The following is a 26,394-nucleotide window of genomic DNA, read 5'->3' as shown; positions in this document are numbered from 1 at the left end:
ATCCCATTCTTATTCCTTTTTGGCAAAAGGCCTATATAGTATTAAATAGAGGAAGAACAAATTTGACACATCTTGTAGCACCCACTGGAAAATCCTAATGTCTGAATTCATTGTGGGTATAACTAACACTGGGGCAAGCCATCCCCAGGGAATACAAAGGGCAGAAGACCAGTGTGACTGGGTGGTATTGAACACACCCACACCTCCTAGGGTGCTATCTGTTGTATTAATTTATTCTCAGGAACAAATTTACTGTAGCATTATAAATTCCTGTACTATGTGACTCTTGGTGTCACACATTTAGTGAAAGATATGGCTCAAATAGTTCGGCCCCAGCATGAATTCCACAGGACCCCATGTTGTTTTTCATCCCCATCTATACCCCATTCCCTCCCATGCCAAGCCTTCAGCATTCGAAGGTCTAAGCAGGGAAGCACTCACCAAGGTCACTTGGGGCGGAAAGCTAGAAAGAATTCTTTCTTGTCCTTTCATTCTTCTCTCAAAGGGAGAAACATGGCAACAGTTGTAGTGTTAAACCCTGCTTTCCAAGTCCTCCAGGATGGGGAATTTAAAAGTTCGGTGGTTCAGACAGTTCCTTATTTACTGGTGCACTCAAGTCATTTTGTGACCCAGAGTTCTTTTCTGCCGAACTCCCTCATGATGTAAATAAATTACTTAAGTGGATTGAATCCAAATCATTAATAACCTCCACTGGCATGATTCATTTGGGCTTCATTACAAGGAAAGAATTCAACATCTATTTCTCAACCCAACAGTTGTTTACAACGCACTTCAGCCTAAGAGTTGTTGTCCCTACAGGGCCAGAGTGAAAGGGTTTGGGGGAAAAAAAAGAGAAAAACAGCTTTACAATCAATACTTATGTTCTGCCTGGACAGAGGGAAATTGAAGTGCTCTGAGGATAGACCTAATTGTCAGCATGCTTTGAAGTCCAAGATACTAAGGGAGGAAAATGTATGTATGCCAGATAGGAAAAGGCTGTGGTCCAGTGTTCATTTTGACATTTATACATACATGCTAAAAACACGCACATTGCAAGAATGGACTATTAATGTAAGAGATTTAAACTCAGGGATTGCTATGTGGAGTGACTTGAGTGGGTCAATGTTCTCCAGAAAAGCTTTGAGAAGCTGAGCAACTTCTGCAGTCCTGTGGAATATGATTCCTATACCATCATTTTACATTTGCTTTTTAAAAGCCCACCAAACCTCTTGAGGAATACTATAATATTAACATATTGTGGAGCCTGATGCATTTTATGCAGTCCAGTCATAAGATGTTACCAGACTTTCTGCACATAACTACCTGAACATAGTTCCTTTGTTTTATGGGGGAAGGGAAAAGAGAGGATAAATTAAATCACTGGACTTCCATCTAACTTGGAATGACTTTGATGTTTAGAAATAAGACTCCGATTTCTATTTCATCTTAGGTAAGCTGTTCTAAAGATAGCCAGGTTGGGTGAGTTTTGATTGTACCATTGGGGAGAATCCTGGACACAGCATCCAACATTCTGACCCAGCATGAACTAGTAAGGTCCTCTCATGAGGTCTGAGGCTGTAGGGAGGGAGATGATCTTACTTTCAGTCCTGCCAACTTCACAGGACTATGATGAGAGAACTGTTGAGAGGTATCTTCATTTAAGCCATGCAACAGACAGTAGTCACTCAATAAGTGCAGGCTTTGAGGATGCAGTAATAGCAAAACACTGCACACAGTGGGAAACAAAACAGCAATTAAGCCAGCGGTCACTTCCCCCCAAACGTTGGCCATTTGAGTTCTTTCTCCATAATACTTGCCATATGCCCCTATGACCTGAACTGTCATTTACTTAATATTGTCAATGGACTTTTTAAAGAGCGAAAGGATTAATTTTAAGAGGAAACTTCATATTACTTCTGTGACGGGAAGGCTGGTATCATCTGACACAAACTGGAAAAATACACACTATTAAAACGTAACAATGTAATGAATTTCCAGTTAGCTATTATTGCCTGATAAAGGCTCGGAGCCTGAGGCTGGCCTTTTCTTTCACAGGCAAGATTAGCAAGTGATGAAATTGTGTTAAAGACATTCCACGGGGAAGCCAAACTTTCCCGCTGTGAGATTTATTATTTCATGCCAGATCTGAATACTTCCAAACTCACTCTCTTTCCACCAGGCATTCTTTGGGAAACCTAAACATTAGAGAAGTGAAGTTCTCTGACCCCATCGCCTGCTTCTTTTAGCTGCTTACACATGAAAGGAGCCAATCCATGTATCTGTCCTTCCATTTTCTGCTTCATTCTAATCTTGTCCCACCCTAAATATTTTTCCACAGGTCAACGGCAAAGACTTGTCCAGAGCAACTCATGACCAGGCTGTGGAAGCTTTCAAGACAGCCAAGGAGCCCATAGTGGTGCAGGTGTTGAGAAGAACACCAAGGACCAAAATGTTTACACCTCCGTCAGAGTCGCAGCTGGTGGACACGGGAACCCAAACCGACATCACCTTTGAACATATCATGGCCCTCACTAAGATGTCCTCTCCCAGCCCGCCCGTGCTGGATCCCTATCTCTTGCCAGAGGAGTAAGTAACCTAATCTTGAACCCCTAACGCGTTAAGTAAAGAAGTATTTCCAAGTTGTTTTTTTTTACTCTTCCATGTGGCAAAAAAAAATTAATGCACCCTATAATTTTCCTCCAAGTTGCCCGTATTTAATTTTATTGTTTATAGAGGCAATAAATCGAATCCTGCTCAAAACCGCTCTGACATATTAATTACTTTATTATAACCCTGGAGCGGACTTATTCAAATTATATCCTAAGAACAGAATTACTTACAAATGTTGTAAAAGTTGTTTCAGAATAAAATTTAATCACCCCAAATGGTAATTTGAAGATCCTACAGTTATTACTAGAGGGAATGCTGATCATTCTTTTAAATAGACAACAAAGTAAGTTGTGTGTGTCAAGAGAGCCCTGGAGGTTGTGCCTTCTGCTTTCTTGGGTCTCATTTCAAGCCTGGATCCATGTAATAAGCCCGCACATGCCTCATCTAAGTACTGCATCAACCAATTAAATAACAGCTGCAACTCAGCACGCCACATGGATTTCTTTACACATACCTCTTCTCCCAACTTATTTCTGCCAGCAACAAAATTCCTTCAGAGGCTTCAAGTCAGACAAACCTGATGCTCAAAGTGATTTCTAGTTGTGGAACTTGGGTAACCTACTTTGTTTTGTGGGGCTGTATTTTTCCTATATTAAAATGGGGATAACAGTATCAATCTCTTATGATCGTTGAAGGATTAAATGAAACAGTATGTGGGAAGTGCCCACGGGGCATATGGTAAGCACTTGGTAAATGATAGCAGTGATCCCCGTTAATTTAGTGGGTGAGGTAAAATATTCAGGAAAAAATGAAGAGCAAGACACTTTCTGTGATAGACTGCTGGCCTCCAAGGCGTCCAGTTCGACATAGCTTTTAACATAGCTTTTCGTGTGTGACTTCGCACATCTGAGGACACAGCCTCTCCAGCTGACGTTAGGGTCGCCCCTATGTTTTCCCATCTCAGCTCCATCTCAGATCAGATCATTTATTTCAAAGGGCATTTTCACCACTTACAGGAAAATCCACTGGGTAATACCTGTTGGATTCCTAGTAGTAAGTCAGTAGCTGGAGTGAGCACTTGTTTCCTGTGGTTCTGTCAAGTTCCAAATAAAGGCTTGCCCTTCATTCCTTGGTTTTAGTGGCTAGCTGTCACTGGAACCCAGGGCTAATTCCCTAGGCTTGACAGAGTAGGTTTGGCGGCAGCTGGTAGCATAAAGACAGAGGACAGGGCATCCGTCTCACATTCACTCAGTGTGCACATGTGCAAAGCACTATTATCTCCTTTATTTCTCATGACTGTCCGTTTATACAGATGAGGAACTGCAAACTCACCAGGTTCCACTGAGCTGATGGAAAGGCAGGTCAGTCAGACCCCGACTCTCAGCTCTGAACCACAGTACCCTGTAGTGGCCCATTCGATCCTCTGGAACAACTGGCTGATTCACTGAGTATGATTATCCAAACCATTTATCTGACGTTATAGACCAAACTGCCTCACATTATTGATGAGGCCTTTAAGGCTACTTCTGACTCTCAAATGTTGACCTGTCACAGTGACGGGCCTTTTAGAAGCTAAACCTGTAATTTCCTCTTAAGTCTAGTTAACATGACATGACTTATCCCCTGGAGGCAACTTGAGAAATGTCAGAAGAGTCCAGAGGTCAGGCCTCTTCAAGTTCTGGCTAGGTCAGACAACAGCAAGAGCATGCATCGGGACTGAATGGGGAATGTTAAGTTGATGCGTGAAAGCCCGGACCTTCCAACAGTATCCTCAGTACTAAAAGCCCTTTAAGTGCAGGCAGTATATTTGCCTGATGGGTCCAGAAAATTGAAAGCCAGCCCTTGTTTGAATGGCCACTCATGTCTGATCTGTTGTTTCAAAACTAAGTGCCTGGCAGGGAAGACTAGGTCCCATTGATTGCTGTGTGCTATGACCTTTGAGAACGTGAAGGTTTGGGTCCCCAGCCAACAATCAGAGGCTGAAGCTTTGCATCTGGCACCGTGGACTGTTAAGCTCCTTTCAAAGCCACTGATCGAGTATGTTATGACTCCCACTGCCTTTGCTCCTTGAGGTTCCTTTAATGACGCTTCCAAAGATGTCATGAGTTCTGTGGATTGTGTTTTGCATATGTTGTCCTAGGGAAACACAAGCTTCCAGTCTCCTAGCAGAATGAATATGTGTATGTATTCATTATATGTAAACATATACACACATATGCATTTATGCCTACATGTTTGCACATACGTTTCAACCATGTAAGTGCATACTGCATTGTGATATCAAACATATTTTTGTGGGTAACATTAAAAAAGACACTGTCCTAGGTAACAGCGCAAGAGTTTCAGTCTCAGCCTTTTGAACTGGTCTCAGAGGCCAGCACATATCTTAGACTGTTGCCTGGGCTCGAGCCTAGTTTTCTGCAGAGATAAAATCTAACAATGAAGCAATAAGCAGTAAAATACTGTCCAGTTTCCTGCGTACAGATGGAGTTAGAAATTAGTCACGTTGAATCACATGACTGGCAGGCTCCGGGATGGGCTCTGCAAACAACAAAGTCCATCAGGCTGGTACTTTGCATCTTAAGTCCTTCAGGAGGAAATGGACTAAAGGCAAATGGTAAAATTAGGATGATGGAGGTCCTGACTGTGCTGAGAGCTCCATCCAGAGGGAAGTGAGTCATGAAAGGGCCCACACCCTGGGAACTGTTACTGTGCCACTGGCCTGACAATGGGTGTAAGAGAAACAGATCCTGACACTGGAAACAGGGCTGTAATGATGTTGCATCTCTTTTCAGGCATCCCTCAGCCCATGAATACTACGATCCAAATGACTACATTGGAGACATCCATCAGGAGATGGACAGGGAGGAGCTGGAGCTGGAGGTATGAAGAACATCCTTGTCTCATTTTAGGAGTCATTATTAAGAACACAGAATGCCTACTAAGTTCTCTATAAACATAAATTAGTTTACAGATGCCAATGAAAAAATAACAAAAGCAGAACCAGTTTTACTCATGCCCTTTGAAAGGCACAACTGAGATTCTTCTTCCCTCCTTGGAAACAGAGCTTAATAATCAAGTCCCAAAAGCAGAAATGTAAGGTTTTTTTTTTTTTTTTTTTTTTGAATCACTTAAAAGATAGGACAGTAAATCCTGTTGTCAACCTTTGAATCCACATAATCCATACATTCTTGTAACTAACACAAGCCTCCTCACCTTCCTCCTTTTTATGTCATCACCACTCTTTACTCAAAGGCAAATGGCTCAAGAGTAGGTGGAGAAATTACTTTAGTGAATGCCAGCCTGCCCTAACAAAAGGGTTTGTTCACTGCTTCACTTGCTTCAAGCTTGCTAACATTGATATAGAAGAAATTAAACAAATCCGTAACTCTTCTTAAGTGTTGCTTGAGGCCACACAGGAGTAAAGATTCAAGATGCTACATAATGTCAAGTAGGTCTTTGTTAAGGTTTAAAATATTTAGAGGACACCAGGTTGCCAACAGAGTTCTACTTCCCATTTTCCTTTTAATAAGGGTGACAGAAAATACAGGAAACACTAACTTGTATAATATATTTATATTTGGGGGGAAACACTTTTATATTTCAATGGGGTTTCAAAAAATATAAGAGCATTTTTGAAAGCTGATCTTACGGAATAAAGTAAAAAGACACCTGATGTTGACAGGCAAGCCCTTGGGTACCATCAAAAGGTCACCCAGGAAAAAAAATCGAACATTTTATCCAATTTCATGGCTAACTGTTGTGTAATCTATGCTGTCCTACCAGTACTTCTGAAGCTGAACTGTTTAGTGGCAGTAGGTTCTGTGCAAGGACAGAAGCAGTCGAATAGTAGAAAACAGCTGTGTTCCTCTACTTAAAGTTACCAAGAGTTCTTATTCCAAAACAGAAGTTACAAATCAATAAATGTGGGCAAACGATGACTTAACTGACGGTTAGCCAGATATAGTCAAATCAAAGGACTTGTCGCCAGTGGCATGACTGACTCAATGCAAGTTTTTAAAACTTTAAAATTTTCCCTAAATGCACCTGTTCTAAACAGGAATGGCCACTATAAGAAGTTGACTGTTTCTGCTTGCTGTCAACCACTTACCGAAGCGCTTGCCGTTTAACGATTGCTCCAGGAAATGAAGTTTTGTCATTTTCAAAAATCAGGATTCTGCCTCTTTAGTGTCCTTTCACCCCAGCTTCAGGGATGTTTGGTGAAGCAGCCATGACTCCTTCAGGACACTTTTCCTTAATTTGTTAATGTATGTTCCTTCCAAAGGGGGTTCATAAGGAAATACATTTGAGAAATGCCAGATTGAAGAAAACTAAACAGATTTCTTGGAGGACTTCTGAGAATCTTGACTATCTAACTGGCATTGGTAAATCCCCTGGGGGATTGGGCAGAATTTCCCCCACCTCTCTGGCCAAGTACCTGTTTATATTTCCTCAGTCTACAGTTCTCTGGAACACTGCTGGAGAAACACTGCTCTCCAAACAGAGGGCTATTTAATCATCTTTATGGGACGACACTGCTTTTTGATGATGTCATTGTGGCAAAGTAGAGTTCTTTTAAAAAGCTGTCAAGTGTTTCCGAAGCTAGAGTTATGAAGTAGTAGAGACTTTGCAGTCTTTGGTATTTAGTTAAACTTGACTTTATAGCAGTGGGTTCTTTAGCTCTTTTTTTAGTTTCTAATACCTTTGAGAATCTGATGGAACCTACAGCCCCTCTCTGGAAAAACTCTCCTGCCTGCAAGAGCTTACATATGGTTTCAGGAGATTCACGAGCCCCCACAGTATCTGGCCAATTTGGGCCATTCTGTCTTACAGTTTTTTTGTTATATCTGAATATCACCAGAACTCTTATGTGCTTTCTATTTCTCTTTAACTCGACTCAACTTATTTAAACTATGGTAATTTTATTTTAAAGGAAACGCTATACCACTGCCTCAAGCAGAAAGTCAGCATCCATTGTCTTAAATAGAAAATCCCATACAATTAAATACAGTGGACACAAGCCAGTGTTATTAAATCCTGGTGCTCAATAAGGGTGCCTGCTGAGGGTTGGGAGCCTGGGGCCACTACATCCTGCCTTTTCTCTAAGGAGATTAGCTAGTATTAAAGAAGTGTTAAGACTAGCCTGAACTGAGTCTTTCTCCCCAAAGCCTGAAGCACCTGAGAGCATCCTGCTTTTAAAGCACGAAGGAGCCACTCAGAAACTGTTCCCTAGAACCCTGTTGTTTAAAGTGTGGTAGGAGGACCAGCAGCCTGGCTGGTCAAAGTAGAGTTCTCACCTAGGAGATGTGGGAACTGCAGAAACTTGGCCCCCCAGATCTTCAGAATCAGAACCTGCACTTTAACAAGGTCCCTAGGTACCTCGGTGCCCATTACCCTGACCTACAGGCCACAGGCCCAGATAAAGAAGCCCAAGCTATCATTTCCTCTTGTTCTCTTGAGTCACGCCAGTGAGGCTTTGGTGGTGCCTTTCACTCACTGCAGTGTAGAGATGTGCCCCCGAGTCACGAATATTGCCCACACTGTCCATGCAGAGTAAAATTATCAGGGCCTAGGAATGACCGAACCCCTCGTAGGCATGTGACACTGTATTCCTAAGACTGCTTCTCTCTTTTCATGAATAAAAGCAGACATAAGGCAGGTGTTTAGAAAACTAGCCTGGGATTAATATTTTAAGCTAGACCTTGGATATCATCAGACTTTATATTCATGTTTATTTTCAATTCTGTTCATTTTACTGAGTATCTCTTACATTAAATACACTGTTTGGCCCTAGAAATGCAAAATCAGGAAGTCACCACTCTGCCTGCCTGTAAGGAGCTCACAAGCCATTAGGACCATTAGACATTAGCTTTTCATTTCTTCTTAAACAACCAGAATAGGGGCATTCTCCATCTCTAGCCCCTTTGAACAGTTACCATGGAGTACTGAGTCCATAGCAGCCAGGAAGTCTTGCTTTAACATTTGGTCTTTTGTCCACAGCAACCCAGATGTCACCAGGTCATTTCTGTTACCTAAGTACCTTCTCATAAAATGAACCTGGCAATTTTGGACAGGTGTTGTCCTCAGTTCTGTGGTGGTGATGGCTCAGGCCTCCTAGGCTAGGAACGCATCAGCTGAGGCCTGCTGTAGCCACTCACCGAAAGGGTCTCTCCACTAGAGAACAGTAGCCGTGCCTCCAGCATTGCTGTTTCAGAGGTGTGTCTCTGAAAGGGCTTCTGGTCAGTCCATTCGAGAAGGTTAATTAATAAACCCCACATGCTGAGAAGTGAGTTTCCTAAAGTGGGCCCAGTTTCCAGGGAGACTGGCATGTGCCTGTCATCCCTGCTTCTACATGAGATTTCTTAGAACAGTCACAGTCTGCCTTCTAGATTCCATCCTGTTTTGTTCTAACTGTTGGGTTCAATTTTAGAAAAATCAGGCTGTTATATTTAAGGGGCCAATCTCAACAGACCACTTATCTAAATTGAATTGGACTAAAGTCAGCACCTTCCAAAGAACAACTAGTTCCATGGATGTTATATACGAGGAAAATATGTATGAGTGTGTTGAGATTTTATTAAAGCAAATGCACAGAGAAAAACATGTTCTGGCCAGACACGGTGGCTCACGCCTGTAATCCCAGCACTTTGGGAGGCCAAGGTGGGTGGATCACAAAGTCAAGAGTTCGAGACCAGCCTGGCCAACATGGTGAAACCCCGTCTCTACTAAAAATACAAAAATTAGCCAGGCATGGTGGCATGCACCTGTAATCCCAGCTACTTGGGAGGCTGAGGCAGGAGAATTGCTTAAACCCAGGAGGTGGAGGTTGCAGTGAGCCAAGATTGTGCCACTGCACTCCAGCCTGGGCAACAAAGCAAGACTCTGTCTCAGAAAAGAAAAAGAAAGAAAAGAAAAACAGATGTTCTCCCTTTTAAAGTACACAAAATGATCATATTTAGGTAAGTGTCAAATCCCCATTATTATGAGACTGCTTAGAGTTAAAGGGATTACACCCAAGTGTACCCTAGGGTTGAGCAGACAAATAATTACCCATAAATTTTCAGGCACTGAACACCTGCTCTACATCTTCCTGTAGGCAATTAAGAAAGAAAATACATGCCCAAAGAAGGCTTTTTCTTTTGTCTATTGTTTTAATTTCCCAGGTGATTCATCAGAAGCATCCTATGTAGGCTGTGAAACTGCTGTCACCTGTATTGTGTTTTCATGATATAATTCTGAGATCAGAAAGGAAAGGAAAGCTACAATTTCAATAGGAGACTAAAATGCTCTCCAAACCTGGTTTTATAGAGGAAGCTAAGTATATCAGAAGGGAACCAGGATTGACCTGAAGATTATGCAGGATGCCCCAGCCAGTCTAGAATTTTTCTTTAGCCTTTGAGGCACAGGACAAGGAAGAGATCCTTAGGGAACCTTTCCTGGTCAGCCCCATCCTGGATTGAATTGGCTTCATTACTTTTCCTGTGTAATCAGGGTGTTTGCCACTTTTTGTACTATGCCTTCTAACAGCCTGCGTGGCAGTGCCCCAGATCTTTACATGCCTCAATCTTTTCTCCAAATGTCACCTCTCCAGAGGAGCTTCCCTGGCTACTCTCTGAAGCACCCCTATGCCACCAGTACCATTATTTACTTTTTTTTTTTTTTTTTTGAGACTGTGTCTTGCTCTGTCACCCAGGCTTTTTGAGACTGTGTCTTGCTCTGTCACCCAGGCTGGAGTGCAGTGGTGCAGTCTTGGCTCACCACAGTCTCTGCCTCCTAGGTTCAAGCAATTCACCTGCCTCAGCTTCCCAAATAGCTGGGATTACAGACATGTGCCACCACACCTGGCTAATTTTTGTATTTTTAGTAGAGACAGGGTTTCACCTTATCGGCCAGGCTGGTCTCAAACTCCTGACCCTCAAGTGATCTGCCTGCGTTGGCCTCCCAAAGTGTTGGGATTACAGGTATAAGCCACCACACCCAGCACATTATTTACTTCTTATCTGTCTTCCCCACTAGAATACAAGCTCCCTGAGAGCTAGGCTCTTGTCTAACTCATTTACCATATATTCCTTTTGCCCAGACCAGGTCTGGCATATAGTAGGCACCCGGAAATGTTTTTTGAATGAAGGAATAAAATGCCTTGTTACCCTGTCTCAAACATAAGGTCCTTGAGGGAAAATGCAGTCTTTAGAGATATTTCTATATCCCACATAACACCATGGAAACTGTTGAGATAAATGTGCACAGCAACCTGGACCAATAAGTTGAAGAGTTATGCTTTAGTGGCCAGTCTTCCTGGAGGTGGATAAAGCATTGAAATGAGTCTTTGAGATCTCCTTTGATTAAAGTAGCTGATGCTGAAACAGAGAGTTTGAATCAACAAGGTGGAATGGCCCTCTTAAAACTCTTAACTGGAATATCGTTTCAATTTCATCTGAAATGTCAGGCTTAGCTGTTCGTTTTTATCAACAGTCCATCTAGACCAGTAAGCAACAAGATACCAGTAACAGGGGTAGCTGTAATCCAGATAATGCTACTACATTATTCATACCAGTTTGATTAATAGTCATCTTTGAAATCTTATCTCCATCACAGATACATACTGATAACTTCTATGCTTTCAGCAATATGCTCAATTGTGTAAAACTAGATCAGTCACACAGAAATGCTGAGAATTTACAAACCACCCAGTAAGTTTGAGGAATTTTACTTTCCACTGAGTCCCCAAAATATTGTGTCTTAAAATCACAGAATGGCTAAGTTTGTCGAAGTTCAATGACTTGCTCAAGGCAACCTCCCTCATTAAAGATGGAACCAAACTGGTTTTTCATTTGGATCATCCTGCCTTGGACTCTGAAGTTCATTCCATTTTATTGAGCACCTACTGTGCACAGCATACAAGTCTAGACACTGCTTTCATTGCACAATTCGTTATTCAGCTACCATTGCCTTACTGTAATCTTCTTTGTAAGAAAACAAGGTAAACCATAAATCCATACAGATACAGAGACAATACCAGCTCTTACACTGTTGTTTTTCAAGAGCTTCTGAAAGCCTATTATGGATCACTCCGTGCTTAACTGTCAGCAACCAGATTCTTCTCTGTGATGTTGAACCATCCCTTGAAAATTAAATGACTGAGGCTAAGTCGTATCCTGTGCCTTCTAAATGAAGCTTTTCTGGCTTTTGTTTAGAGTTCCAAGAAGGGCCAGATAAGGCAAGGAAATATTATAGCCCACACCTTCCTATCTCACATCAGTGTCAAGTAAATACCTAGAGTAAGCTCCAGAATACCCTTTGCTTTGTTATTTGGAAATGTGCTTCACCAGCATTTGTTCATCCAATATCACTCATCCTTTGATAACACAGACCACTTCTAAGATAGAAAACTGCTCCTGGAGTGCTGCCCTTGAAGCAGACCACTAGCATTCTTATGTCCGTTTTAAAGATAAAACTGAGAACGTGACTATCCCCATGACGGTTTGTCCTGAGAGGATTTGTGATGGGAGTCAAAGGCTAAACGCAGTGTTGGGCTCTATGCCATTCTGCTGTTGTGAGGGAGTATGTGTTCTAAAATGAACACTAACTGGGAATAGAACTATTAATGGGACCTTCTTCTCTCCCATGCAAAAATGTCAAACAGCATTTGTGAAGAATCGATTACTAATTTTACTAAACACAGGTGAGGTTAGTGGCAGCGTATAAGGAAGGAAGCATAAGTGGTTCTTGATTCAGATGAAAATATCTTAAAACAATAAATGTTTTGAATATCTTCTGTTCCAGCCTGAAACTTTGTTCTAAGAAAGTTTTCTCCCTGATTAAAAGAAGTCATCAAGATTTGTTGGAGGAATTAACAGATTCAGAAGGAAAAACATACAGAAAAAATAATCATGATTAGCAACATGAACTAATGTCAACTACTCTATAGCTTAATAGTCCTCCAAATCTCTGTCAATCAAAATACTGACAAAAGATAGGACAGAAATGCTTTTCAGGTTAGGTTTTATCAAAATTGTATTCTAAAGTCTCATGACATCAGGCCACCTATACGTTTGGTAGTAGGCTAAATAAATCTAATCATTTTCTGCATAACAGAGTGTCAATATCACATTCTTCAGGAGTCTTTTTCTTACTTGAATACTCCTCGTACCTTATGCCTCTCAAATGGAACACTCAAATCTAGAAGTGTATTACAGAGTTGTGCTTGCCAGACTGCTCAAAAGCCACAAGGACCAGGTTGGCTGGTTTGTTTACTTTTCAGTCTGTCTCTAACCAATACGTGGTCCTACTGTGTGTGACTGTGTAACTCACCCCATCTGCGACGCGTTCACCAACACGTGAACTGGTCTACACTTTGTCCAGTGAGACAAATCTGCTAATCATGCCCTTGGTTATCATGACAATGTCCGTTTGCTATAGAGGTTTCTGAACACTTCATTTCTGTGCTCACCTCATCACGACCAGGAAGCACGCTTTGAGGAGGAGGAGGAGGAGCAGAAGAAAGTCCAGTAGAACTATAGTATCTTCTGTACTTCCTTGAGAGAGAATCACCTTGGCAGCCAGCCATTCAGAGAAAGCTGCAACTTGAATTATCAATATCTCTCGTCTTTCTCATTTTTCTTCCTACAATCTTCCCACTGCTGTCTCTCTCTGCTTGGGTTGCATGTGGACCTGTTTCAGCAAGATGTGTCTCCTGCAGGGATAGCACCAGGCTAAGTGGCAGCATTTGAGCTGCATCTGTGCAGTTGGACCTACACAGTCATGATATTTTGTTGATTCACACTAACCTCAAGGAAATGTCAAAACTGAAAAAGTGTTCCCTGTTACTCATATTCAAATGAAGTGTACCCTAAGAGAGACAGGGGGATGTGTTTGAAACATAAGAGGATGATATATGCCTAGTATATTTGTGGTATGCAAATTGGTTATTCTGAAGTATTTAGAAACCCAAGTATTTAGGCTTGCTCTCGTTGTTAAATATGACCCTTAAGCCCACTTAGTATATATCTCAAAAATGAAATTTCCACCTAATTCAATTATCAGAAATTAATGGGGTTTCATTTAATGAGAATTTACCATATTGCTAGAGCTATAATTAGGAAGCTGTTGAATTAACATATCAGTGTTCAGAAAATAATCTTACTAAGAGGGGCACTGAAATATACCCACTCTACCACAAACAACTTCTTGTGACTTCAGGCAAGTAACCATACCTGCATGTAATTATTATACTACCGGTGACCATGGACTTTCTGCGGGGCAGTCAATGTGCTAAGAGCTCTGTGTGTCTCACGTTGGTGACTCTGGGAGGCCGGATGACAGGTACTAGGGAAGACACAGACCTTAGATATAGTAACACGCTCATGATCAAGCTGCTAGAAAGAGGGAGAGTTGGGATCTGAACATCTATCTTCATAGTTACAACTCTTCCCCACCACATTATACCCCATAGATCAGCAAGAGAGACTGCTGAAAGTCATTGAGATCATGGCAGTCCTCACTTGAAACCTTTTGATGGGTTCCCATGATGTTGAAATAAAATCTTAGCTACTCATGCTGGCCTATGGGCCATGCCTGGTCTAGCTCTGCCACCTGGCCACCCTCAGCCCACTTCTCTCCTTTTTGTACACGGGGCTCTGGCCATGCTGGCCCAGGGCCTTTTACACCTGCTGTTCCTCCACCTGGGAAGTGTCCATGGTGCCTGGCACCCTGCCTTTCATCGGGGAGAGTTCAAGAAGTATCTGCCATATAACTGCTTTGAGCTTCTCCACATAGACAGCTACATTCTCCTTCCCCTCTAAGAAGACCCTTGAGAGAGACCACTTGGAAATAGTCCCCAGATACAGTAGCACGAAGACCCCATCTCTGAGCCCCTCCATTCTCCTGCTTGGTGATTAGATAACACTAAAAATTAGACCAAAGGATCTGCCAGAGAACTTATCACGTGGCCCTTCAAATAGGCCTGCAGCTTAGAGCTACAAAAACTTGCACAAGTCATTGGCAAAGTGGGCAGGGGAGTGACTTAGCCTGATTACACTGAGAGCCCCAGGATGGCCCCCCTAAGGCTCCGACAATTTCCAAAGTTCTGACTTCATTCTGAAGCACAGACTAATTGGCAAATACAATAGCATGTGTCCCGCGTTTGGGCTCGCTTTGCTTTTATCTTATTTAATTTGCAGTAATAGCGGCTGAAACTAATTTCTCAACTGTAAATATCACAGCTGTTGTGGAGAACATTAATTGCACACTATCACGTTACCCTCCTTTCTTGGATCAATTTATGTGTAATCTGTTTGCAAGTTCTATGACTGTGAATATTAAGGGAACGCAATGTGAAATAATCTAACCAAACACATTGGAAACATTTGTACTGAAATGGCTGGTTGGTTTGGGGTATGGAAATATTCTTGTTTGTGGCAGACATTGAAAAAGTGCTTTTAAAAAGCCCTGCCCCAGAAGTCTTGACTCTGAGTGAAATATGGGTAATTTTTCTTTGGGGGATCAATGAAATAACTATTTTCTTTTTTTTTTTTTTTTTTTTTTTTTTTTTTTTTTTTTTTTTTTTTTGAGGCGAAGTCTCGCTCTGTCGCCCGGACTGGAGTGCAGTGGCCGGATCTCAGCTCACTGCAAGCTCCGCCTCCCGGGTTTGCGCCATTCTCCCGCCTCAGCCTCCCGAGTAGCTGGGACTACAGGCGCCCGCCACCTCGCCCGGCTAGTTTTTTTTTTTTTTTTGTATTTTTAGTAGAGACGGGGTTTCACTGTGTTAGTCAGGATGGTCTCGATCTCCTGACCTCGTGATCCGCCCGTCTCGGCCTCCCAAAGTGCTGGGATTACAGGCTTGAGCCACCGCGCCCGGCCGAAATAACTATTTTCAAAATGACTTTATATTGAGTGAAAGGTCAGAAATGCCCTAGGCATTGATCCTGTGTCCATAATCACTTTTTTTTTTTTTTTAGTAAGTTAACCGGCCCTACACAATTGAATGCAAAGAAATCCAGTTCATCATTTAAAGATAATATTTTTAAAGCATTTGACATCCCCTCAACTCGCATTGCCTGCCACAGTCTCACTGGGAATGCCTTTCTTTGTCTAGGAAGTGGACCTCTACAGAATGAACAGCCAGGACAAGCTGGGCCTCACTGTGTGCTACCGGACGGACGATGAAGATGACATTGGGATTTATATCAGTGAGGTACAAAGGCTGATTTTGTTTTTGTAACTATCATATCAAGACCAAAAGGGTTTTTTTCTTTTATATGTTCACCAACCCTAACCCACACCTCATCAAGAACTCTTTGGAAAGACACAAATTATTCTGTCCCCCTCATCACACTCCATGGCACTGCATCTTTCCATGGAGGTTAAGTTCTAATGTAAGTACTTAAGGCAAAATTACCCTTGAGAAGCCTGCAAATCAGCCATAAAATGGAGCCGTTTACATGGTTTTGTGTGTTTAGCCCCGAGGGAACAGCAGATTCACATTTCCCAACTCGTGTTCATTGAGTGGAATTGTGGGTGGAATCACTTACACTTTTTAAAGCCTCTCTCTCTGTCTCTCACTCTTTTTTTTTCCTCTTGGTGGAGTATATACAGTTGAGTTCATATAAGTTGAATGTGACTTTTGTATGTACTTATCAAACTACATAGATGCATGCTGTTTTGATCTTCCTTGAGAAGATATACAAAGCAGCTGGTTTCAGTATGGAAACTTTACAGTGCACACGCATCCTTGCAATCACAGAAACCCAATTTTGTCAGGAAATAAAATCTGTCGCTACAGAACGAACTACTAGACTCTGAAATTGTCTCTTCGGTTGTATGTCATCCACCAAGCTTAAGTTAACCCAGTCTTTCTGCGTTTGGGGGCATCCCTCCCCTTATCAGTCCTCCTTGTCCCAATGATATTTCAAATTTCAAGTTATTTTCCAAATTTTAATACAAGTATTTGGCATAAAATAAGGTATGGTTGCTAGTCAGCATAATGAAGGGTATCCTTTAACCTGTTCTACATCATTAATTTTATTTTAATTACCATGCATGCAACAAAAGTCAGCTGTACCTCCTCAGATCAGCAGAGCCTGCACACACTGCTGCGTAATAGAGTTGCTATGCAGGGATCCAAGAACCAGCCCTAGAAAGGGCTTAGAAGCAGATCAGCTCATGTTTGCCTCTCCTTGCACGACACTAAGTCTTGTTTATTTCTGTGCAAAACAGAAACACAGAGATGAGCATGACTGAGTGTTAGAGATGGCTTTGAAAGTGCTGTTGCTTTTTTTCATGCATATCTGCATTTGTGCTGAGATGGTCCATGTGTGTTTCAGATTGACCCTAACAGCATTGCAGCCAAGGATGGGCGCATCCGAGAAGGAGACCGCATTATCCAGGTAAGTCCACTTCCAAACAATGGCCTCATAAGGGGCCTATGACTAAAGAGCAAACTGGTTCTAATGATAGGTCTAGGGTTGAAATTGCAGAAGAGGTTAAAGAACAGGGATCACAAACACAGATGTGTAGTGAGGCCAGACAAGTTAAACTAATTGTGAGGCTAACTCTGAGTCATAAGACGCAACAGGGAGTGGTGAGGACTGAGACAAACTAGATGGGGCATGCTCTGTCCAAAGAGGGCCTTGCAAAACTTGAGCCAGTTCTCCTCATTTTCTTTCATTCTATTTGGATCAAAACAAACATCAGTGAGCCAAAGTCAGGCCAACAGTTTACAACTTGGGAACTAACATAATTCTCGTTTTAGATTTCTCTGAAAGATTAACTTTGGACCAAGCATTTCAGCGTCTCGTCCATAAAATGGGAACATTTTTGGCAAATTTAGCAGAATCGATTGAAAAGTCTTATAAATTTTCTGACTCAACATCTAACCATCCTAGAATTGCTTCTGAGGGTCATTACTTGACCTCGAGCCCTGTTGCTCCTTCTAGTCCAAATGAGACCATTCATGTCTCTTTTAGGCTACAACCTTCTTTAATCTCACAGAATTGAGATTCTTGGCTTCATTGTGTCCACAAGGCTTAGTTTTCTCTCTTCTCATCCATATCCTCTCATTCCTAATCCACTGTGTTTTTCTCATTGCATACCTCACCACAAGTTATTTTGATTTTCTTCTCCCACTGCCTACTCTGTGTTTCTCTAGCCTTCAGCCAGAACCTGTGCTGCTCAGGATCGCTTGCCCTAGGGAAGTGACCCAAACCTTCACACCTGAAGGGTCAGGGTCCTCAGCATACTGCCTGTTTCTTTTTTTGTTTGTGTGTGGTTTTTTTTTTTTTTTTTTTTTTTTTTTTTTTTTGGTTGCTGGAGTTTTCCATTAACCTTTACTAAGAATGGAAGCACTCAGAGGTATTCCAAGGAATCTCCTGGGTTCCAGACACAGTCCTCCCCGCCTCCACTGTATCAAAGCAAGCCCATTTTCCCTTGGTAATTGAAGGCAATCACTTCAACCAATAGAGTCACCCCTTTTGCTGCCTGTTAGCTCACTGGTGTAAGGAGGCATGTGGAGGGCTCCACTTCCAATTCAATGGAACCATTGCTGTGTTCCCTGGAGGGTGGCGTTCCACCAGGATTAAGACCTCCAGACCAACAGGGGTCAAAGTCACCAGGACATGCAACCAAAAATCCTGCAAGAGGGTTAATCAAGTGTGATAGTGAGAGTGTCATGCCCACTTGACCCTCTGCCTGGCCTAAAGAAGTTTAAGTGTCAAACTGGGGACACAAAACACCATGTATAATTCTATTCCCTTTTCTTAACCTCAGTTTCCATAATGTTCACATCAGACCCACTGCTGCTTTTTCTTCTATATTATCCAATAATGTCTACATATACTCCTGCCTGAATATTATGTCTAATTACTTACATGTTCCCTCCGCACAGCATTATGATTTTTCTCAGTGCTGTCTTCTAGAGGTCCAGCCCCTTCTGGTCACACTCCACACATCACAGTCACCTCATGAACTACACTCATGGAGGCTCCTTTGTAGACCAGAGAAACTGCATTGTTCTGAGCAAGACTTTTCCTTCCTAAAATCAGTATTCTTTTCCAGCTACAGGGAATTTTTATGTTCCAGCTGTGAGTGGGTGACAAATGCAGGTCTGAAATAAAACAGAATGATTTTGCACCATCTAATCATACTATTTGTCTCCCCACTCCCCACCACCCTTTTCTTTTTTTTTCTTTTCTTTTTTTTAAAGATCAATGGGATAGAGGTGCAGAACCGAGAGGAGGCTGTGGCTCTTCTAACCAGTGAAGAAAATAAAAACTTTTCATTGCTGATTGCAAGGCCTGAACTCCAGGTAAATCGGCTTCCTACAGATGAAACTGGGTCTGTATTTCTAAAATCAGACGAGATCGGGCGCGTTCAGGGTGGTATGGCCGTAGACTGTATTTCTAAAATCAAAAGCTCAGGTCCCCAGGCTTGGAAAAGAGCACCTGCGTATTGGCTGTGAACTTGAAGGTGCTTTGTACCCTAGAAATGTAATCAAACTTGCTGTGACTTAGAATCCACTTTATGATTTAGCCATGTAAGGTTGGTTAGATACCCACCCTGACATCTATACTGCAGGCCCACCAGGTTGGTTAATGCAGGGATCATAGGGAAGGAAAAGGAAACAGAATGGAATGGGAAACGCAACTGGAGTCATGACCATCAAGACGTTTGATTTCCGAAAGCCTAACACATGTTCCAGCCTTGATCTGTGCAGGTTCCATTTACAATAGCCAAGTATGGGAAATTAAAAATTGCTCTTTCAAAATAAAAGAAATATTGAATCATAAGTAATAATTAAAACTGATATGACCACCAAATAAGTGCTAGACTCTCCGTGGATCACTTTACACTCAGGAGAGCCTTCCCAAGAGATGGAAGTTCTCAGGGGTTCAAAAGTTACCCAGAAAAGCCCCAGAAGGAGGGTGATAAAGCAGGGAGGGGTTCGGGCCCAAGTAATCTGATTCAGACCACTGTGTTATAATAACTCGTTCCAGCAGAAGGAATCATGAACTCTCCCAGGTGGCACTCTTGATCCACTTAGAATGGCTCCAGCAACACATCTAGGGCAGTCCAGTAGTAGATCTCTTTAGGTATGTGTATTACTCCGTTTTCATGCTGCTGATAAAGACATACTCAAGACTGGGTAATTTATAAAGAAAAAGAGGTTTCATGAACTCACAGTTCCACATGGTTGGGGAGGCCTCACAATCATGGCAGAAGGCAAAAGGCACATCTTACATGGCAGCAGGGAAGAGAGATGAGAACCAAGCAAACAGGGTTTCCCCTTATAAAACAATTAGATTTCATGAGACTTACTCACTACCATGAGAACAGTGTGGGGAAAACTGCACCCATGATTCAATTATCTCCCACGAGGTCTCTCATACAACATGTGGGAATTATGGGAGTTACAATTCAAGGTGAGATTTGGGTGGGGACAGCCAAACCATATCAGTATGAAACCCAGTTGAAAAAGTAGCCTAGAGACAGCGGCATACAGGGCATCTGATTCTCCACAGATGGAAGCCTCATGAGCTCAAAGGGAACTTCAGCTGTCATCTCACCCACAGTCACAAACCTTTTCTTAAAGGTCCAGATAGTAAATGTTTGACTCAGGTGGCCATACCATACCATCTCTGCTAGACTCTGTCACTCTAGTGCAAAAGCAGACATAGACATTTATGTCAGCGAATGGGCATAGTTGTGTTCTCATTAAATTTTTTTTTATTTACAAAAATAGGCTGGATTCAGCCCATGAGCTATAGAGTGCCAACTTCTGAATAGTTCACTCTTTTTAGGGCAAGGCAGATAAAGGCCTTTTAAAAGTGATATCCAGTCAGGCTCAGTGGCTCATGCCTGTAATCCCAGCACTTTGGGAGGCCGAGGCAGGAGGATCACTTGAGGTCAGGATGAGGCCCACCTGGCCAACATGGTAAAACCCCATCTCTACTAAAAATATCAGAATTAGCTGGACGTAGTGGTGCATGCCTGTAATCCCAAATCCCAGCTACTCGGGAGGCAGAGGTTGCAGTGAGCCAAGATCATGCCACTACACTCTAGCCTGGGAGACAGAGCAAGATTCTGTCTCAAAAAAAAGAAAAAACAAAAAACGTGATATCCTTCCCCAAGCCAAACAGCTAGTTACTGTATCAGAAGGAACTCTTTTCACACTAAAAATCATTTTTCTATGGGACCTGTTAAACTTGTGTCTGGTCCAGCAAGCAGGGGGAACAGCTAAATCTGACCCTCCTACACAGGTGTCTTACTGCACTGAAAGTAGCTGAGATGGATGAAAGAGTTTCACCCTGAAAAAAAAAATCATGGATATTAAAGACTTCCCCAGTTTGTAGTGTAGGTTTGGAGGTCTCTTTAATGTGAGGGTGGGATAGTTTCCTGACTTAACGGCAAATCACTGGGCAGACTGCATTTTGATGACTCTTGGAGGAAGCCCTGGAAATATTTTTCCCCAAGGTAATGTCATTTTTTAAAAAATATAAATGAACATGAAAGGAAACTTCTAAGGCATGTGTTGGCTGCTCTTGCCTGCAGCTGGATGAGGGCTGGATGGACGATGACAGGAACGACTTTCTGGATGACCTGCACATGGACATGCTGGAGGAGCAGCACCACCAGGCCATGCAATTCACAGCTAGTGTGCTTCAGCAGGTAACGCCCATGCACCAGTCCCTGACACTCTGCCCTGCTGAGCTGTAGGAAAGTCTGCTTCCTCCATCCCCCTTTATGGCACTAAAGACCATCAGAAGCTTATCCACCTGGAAGACAGCAAGGAAACAGCCTCAAGTACTTTTCTATTTGAGCACCAGACCAGTGAAATGCAAGCTGGTACTGTCCCTAGCTAAGCTTTTAAATCTAAGCACCATTGCCAAAGCAAAGCTGACCTTATGATAATTTGTTTGGAAAACATATGCGTCGGCATTACCATAGATTGGAAAAAACCGTGTTTTCCAAAGTAAAGCAATCCCTTCTGTTTAACCTGAGCTACTTGGAGCTCTCCAGCTCCCTACTATGCTACTACCATTGTCAGAGTCTTAATGAGCCACTTACTGAGTCCTGTATGAGCTAAACAAGGACCTTTATACATCCTACCTGTGTACTGATTGATTTAACAGAATCATTCATTGAGATAAAGTGACTATTATTATCCTCATTTTACAAAACTGAGGACAAGAACAAGAATAAGTGACTTGCCCAGGTAGATATGGGTAAGTGTGGCTAAGGCCCACACTCTTGACCTGGTCCTACTGTCAGATGCTGCCCCACAGCCTTAGAAATGTACGGCCTGGGCCGGGCGCGGTGGCTCAAGCCTGTAATCCCAGCACTTTGGGAGGCCGAGACGGGTGGATCACGAGGTCAGGAGATCGAGACCATCCTGGCTAACCCGGTGAAACCCCGTCTCTACTAAAAAATAAAAAAAAATTAGCCGGGCGAGGTGGCGGGCGCCTGTAGTCCCAGCTACTCGGGAGGCTGAGGCAGGAGAATGGCGTGAACCCGGGAGGCGGAGCTTGCAGTGAGCTGAGGTCCGGCCACTGCACTCCAGCCTGGGTGACAGAGCGAGACTCCGTCTCAAAAAAAAAAAAAAAAAAAAAAAAAAAAAAAAAAAAAAAGAAATGTACGGCCTGCCCTATCCAGAAACACTGCAAGGAAAGGTCAAACCTGAGTACCTGCTGCGTAGGCCTCCCTCACTGTGACCCTTTGTTCTTGTTTTTATGCAGAAGAAGCACGAGGAAGACGGTGGGACCACAGATACAGCCACCATCTTGTCCAACCAGCACGAGAAGGACAGCGGTGTGGGGCGGACTGACGAGAGCACCCGCAATGACGAGAGCTCGGAGCAAGAGAACAACGGCGACGATGCCACCGCATCCTCCAACCCGCTGGCGGGGCAGAGGAAGCTCACCTGCAGCCAGGACACCTTGGGCAGCGGCGACCTACCCTTCAGCAACGAGTCCTTCATCTCGGCCGACTGCACGGACGCCGACTACCTGGGGATCCCGGTGGACGAGTGCGAGCGCTTCCGCGAGCTACTGGAGCTCAAGTGCCAGGTGAAGAGCGCCACTCCTTATGGCTTGTACTATCCTAGTGGCCCCCTGGACGCCGGCAAGAGCGACCCCGAGAGCGTGGACAAGGAGCTGGAGCTGCTGAATGAGGAGCTGCGCAGCATCGAGCTGGAGTGCCTAAGCATCGTGCGCGCCCACAAGATGCAGCAGCTCAAGGAGCAGTACCGCGAGTCTTGGATGCTACATAACAGCGGCTTCCGCAACTACAACACCAGCATTGACGTGCGCAGGCACGAGCTCTCGGACATCACCGAGCTCCCGGAGAAATCCGACAAGGACAGCTCGAGCGCCTACAACACGGGCGAGAGCTGCCGCAGTACCCCGCTCACCCTGGAGATCTCCCCTGACAACTCCTTGAGGAGAGCAGCGGAGGGCATCAGCTGCCCGAGCAGCGAAGGGGCTGTGGCGACCACGGAAGCCTATGGGCCAGCCCCAAAGAATCTGCTCTCCATCACGGAAGATCCCGAAGTGGGCACCCCTACCTATAGCCCGTCCCTGAAAGAGCTGGACCCCAGCCAGCCCCTGGAAAGCAAAGAGCGGAGAGCCAGCGACGGGAGCCGGAGCCCCACGCCCAGCCAGAAGCTGGGCAGCGCCTACCTGCCCTCCTACCACCACTCCCCATACAAGCACGCGCACATCCCGGCGCACGCCCAGCACTACCAGAGCTACATGCAGCTGATCCAGCAGAAGTCGGCCGTGGAGTACGCGCAGAGCCAGATGAGCCTGGTGAGTATGTGCAAGGACCTGAGCTCCCCCACCCCGTCGGAGCCGCGCATGGAGTGGAAGGTGAAGATTCGCAGCGACGGGACGCGCTACATCACCAAGAGGCCCGTGCGGGACCGCCTGCTGCGGGAGCGCGCCCTGAAGATCCGGGAAGAGCGCAGCGGCATGACCACCGACGACGACGCGGTGAGTGAGATGAAGATGGGGCGCTACTGGAGCAAGGAGGAGAGGAAGCAGCACTTGGTGAAGGCCAAGGAGCAGCGGCGGCGGCGCGAGTTCATGATGCAGAGCAGGTTGGATTGTCTCAAGGAGCAGCAAGCAGCCGATGACAGGAAGGAGATGAACATCCTCGAACTAAGCCACAAAAAGATGATGAAGAAGAGGAATAAAAAAATCTTCGATAACTGGATGACGATCCAGGAACTCTTAACCCACGGCACAAAATCCCCGGACGGCACTAGAGTATACAATTCCTTCCTATCGGTGACTACTGTATAATTTTCACTTCTGCATTATGTACATAAAAGAGACCACTACCACTAGGGTAGAAATTCCTGCCTCGTTCAATGCGGCAAGTTTTTGTATATAAGATAAATACGGTCTTCATGTTTATAGTCCAAATTTGCAGACCCTACAACTCTGGGTGTCATAGGTCTATTTTAAGGGGGGAGAGAGAAAAACACCCTTACTATCTTGGAAGGCAATATTAACAAACAGAGCTTTTTTCAAATAGCAATTGTACTTTTCTACCTGTACCCTTTTACATAAAGTGTTTAAATTTCAGAAAGATCTTTTATTAAGCATACTTTCACAGAATAATTTGTTTAAACTATATTCATATTAAAAACTTAAACACGCTTTTTTTCCTGCCTAAAAACACAAATACAACTGCCAGTATGTATTTTTAATGGAACCCTATTTTATAATGTTACGTTACTGAATGTGTTTCATATGCGTGACCGTTAAGATATTATTTAGGTGAAGGTTTCAACTCAAAACCACCCAACCTGGTGGTTAACGATTTAATACACATAACCAAACCGGCAGCATTTAGAGTTGGGATATACATTTAAACATTTTCCTGGTTAAGGTTCCCAAGAGAGTGTAAAGGTTTTAGCAGAAAGCAAAATATCATGCAGCTTTATGGAAGTTTAAAGCATGTTTGCAAATATTGCAGCCCATTGAAAGAATTTGCATGTACAGGAAAGTTGTGGATGGAGATGGTTTGTGGAATTTTAAGTGCTCATTGTAGTAAACTTTTGCTTTGTAGATTTGAAGGTAGACTTATACAAGCAAGTTCACAAAATCATTATTAGTTACAAACATTAAGTAAAATGAAGTTAAAATAAATTATTATTTTCTATTTGATATGTTTTGATGTGATTCCTCATTTTGCAGTGGTGCCTATAAAATAAAAGCCTTTTGCAGTGTTTGCTTTTTTTCCCTTGGTCGTATTACCTGCTACTTTGGAAGGATTTAAGTATTTTAGACCATCTGATGCCTTCGCATTCAGCCTCATGGATATAAAGCCAAGGTCTAGCAGTGAAGAACACAGGGTCAAATTTACCATACAACCCTGATTCTGACTGCCTGTCTCACAGAAAGTTTCAGCCTGGCCCAATATCCTATAAACAAGAATAGCTATGAGCAAGTTTATCAATCAGGGCCATGTTTACAGTGAAATCTCTTTCGTTTACTGCAACCATTACTGCCTGTCAGTAATAACTAACAACTCCGGGTGGCTAGGTCCAGCTTTCCATTTCTAAGATACATCTGCACATCAGGCAATATTTTCATAGAAAAACAGGGGTCACCAAACTGGGTGGGCTTCAAATCTGGTATCTTTCTGACTACTGCAACCACCAGGATCCTAAATAATGAATTTACTACAAATTGTTTCCTGATTGATCATAATGTTTACACCAATTTCAGCTGTAATACTTACTGAAAAAAAAGTAAGATAAAGATAGGATTAGGATGGTGTCATTTTTATTTGCCATGATGCCATACATCTGGTTTACTGTCTGATCCAAATGGAATTTGGATTGAAATGACCAGGTGTTTTAGGCATTTCAGACATATATTCCTCTCACAGACCCTGCTCCAACCACAGTCCCTCCTTTGGGGCCAGAATCGAGACTAATTAGTAGTCACTCTTGTAATAACTTAATGAAAATAAAACACTGAAATACTTATTCCTCATTATTAAGATGTCTGTTCATTACCTCTTCCAGAACCAGGCATTGTTATGATAATTACATCTGCTACATTACTCTAATCAGCCCTCCAAGGTGAAATTTTTGCAAAAAGTATACTATTAGGGCCTCGGTTTCCCTATATTCTCTGTTTTAACTTTCCACAAAATATGATCCTTACCTCCTCCCAGGAGGAGCTCCCCTTTCCCAGTCCTGTCACCTCATACCCTGTCTTCCTAGTTAATGTTTCACAGCGAACAATCATCAGTCAGATGAATTATAAATTGCTGCAAAGCATATATCAGCATATGAGTTTACATGGGGAAATACCTTTCCTCCCCTTGTGTGTTCTCATTGAAGGCCAGAGGGGGCTACATGGCCACAGGAACAGCTTTAGCCTAAACAGTCAAGCACAGTTTGTTTGTTTTTTTGTTTTTGTTTTTGTTTTTTTTTTTTTTTGAGACCGAGTCTCGCTCATCGCCCAGGCTGGAGTGCAATGGCACGATCTAGGCTCACTGCAAGCTCCACCTCCTGGGTTCACGCCATTCTCCTGCCTCAGCCTCCTGAGTAGCTGGGACTACAGGTGCCCACCACCACGCCGGGCTAATTTTTTGTATTTTTAGTAGAGACGGGTTTCACCATGTTAGCCAGGATGGGCTTGATCTCCTGACCTTGTGATCCGCCCGTCTTGGCCTCCCAAAGTGCTGGGATTACAGGTGTGAGCCACCACGCCCGGCCAAGCACAGGGGTTTCTAACCAGGGCTCCCCATGTGTCTGGATTTGGGGCTCAGCTC

The 26,394-nt window shown here is 43.3% G+C and overlaps 1 protein-coding gene across 2 annotated transcripts in view; it reads left to right on the top strand.

Annotated features, from left to right (window-relative positions):
• The window catches only part of PDZRN3 (PDZ domain containing ring finger 3), a 241,397-nt gene extending 216,559 nt beyond the window's left edge, over window positions 1-24,838 (top strand). For both annotated transcript variants that reach the window (XM_030920047.1, XM_030920086.1), the window contains 7 exons: window positions 2,339-2,586; window positions 5,406-5,493; window positions 15,704-15,802; window positions 16,932-16,994; window positions 18,809-18,910; window positions 21,154-21,270; window positions 22,338-24,838. In XM_030920047.1, the coding sequence (XP_030775907.1) occupies window positions 2,339-2,586; window positions 5,406-5,493; window positions 15,704-15,802; window positions 16,932-16,994; window positions 18,809-18,910; window positions 21,154-21,270; window positions 22,338-23,903 (2,283 nt within the window). In that variant the 3' untranslated portion in view covers window positions 23,904-24,838. The remainder of the gene's footprint in view (window positions 1-2,338; window positions 2,587-5,405; window positions 5,494-15,703; window positions 15,803-16,931; window positions 16,995-18,808; window positions 18,911-21,153; window positions 21,271-22,337) is intronic.
• Window positions 24,839-26,394: the final 1,556 nt, after the last annotated feature.

Source organism: Rhinopithecus roxellana, chromosome 1, assembly GCF_007565055.1.
Source record: "Rhinopithecus roxellana isolate Shanxi Qingling chromosome 1, ASM756505v1, whole genome shotgun sequence".
Taxonomy (NCBI): Eukaryota; Metazoa; Chordata; class Mammalia; order Primates; family Cercopithecidae; genus Rhinopithecus; species Rhinopithecus roxellana.
This window is presented reverse-complemented; position numbering and strand designations above follow the sequence as displayed.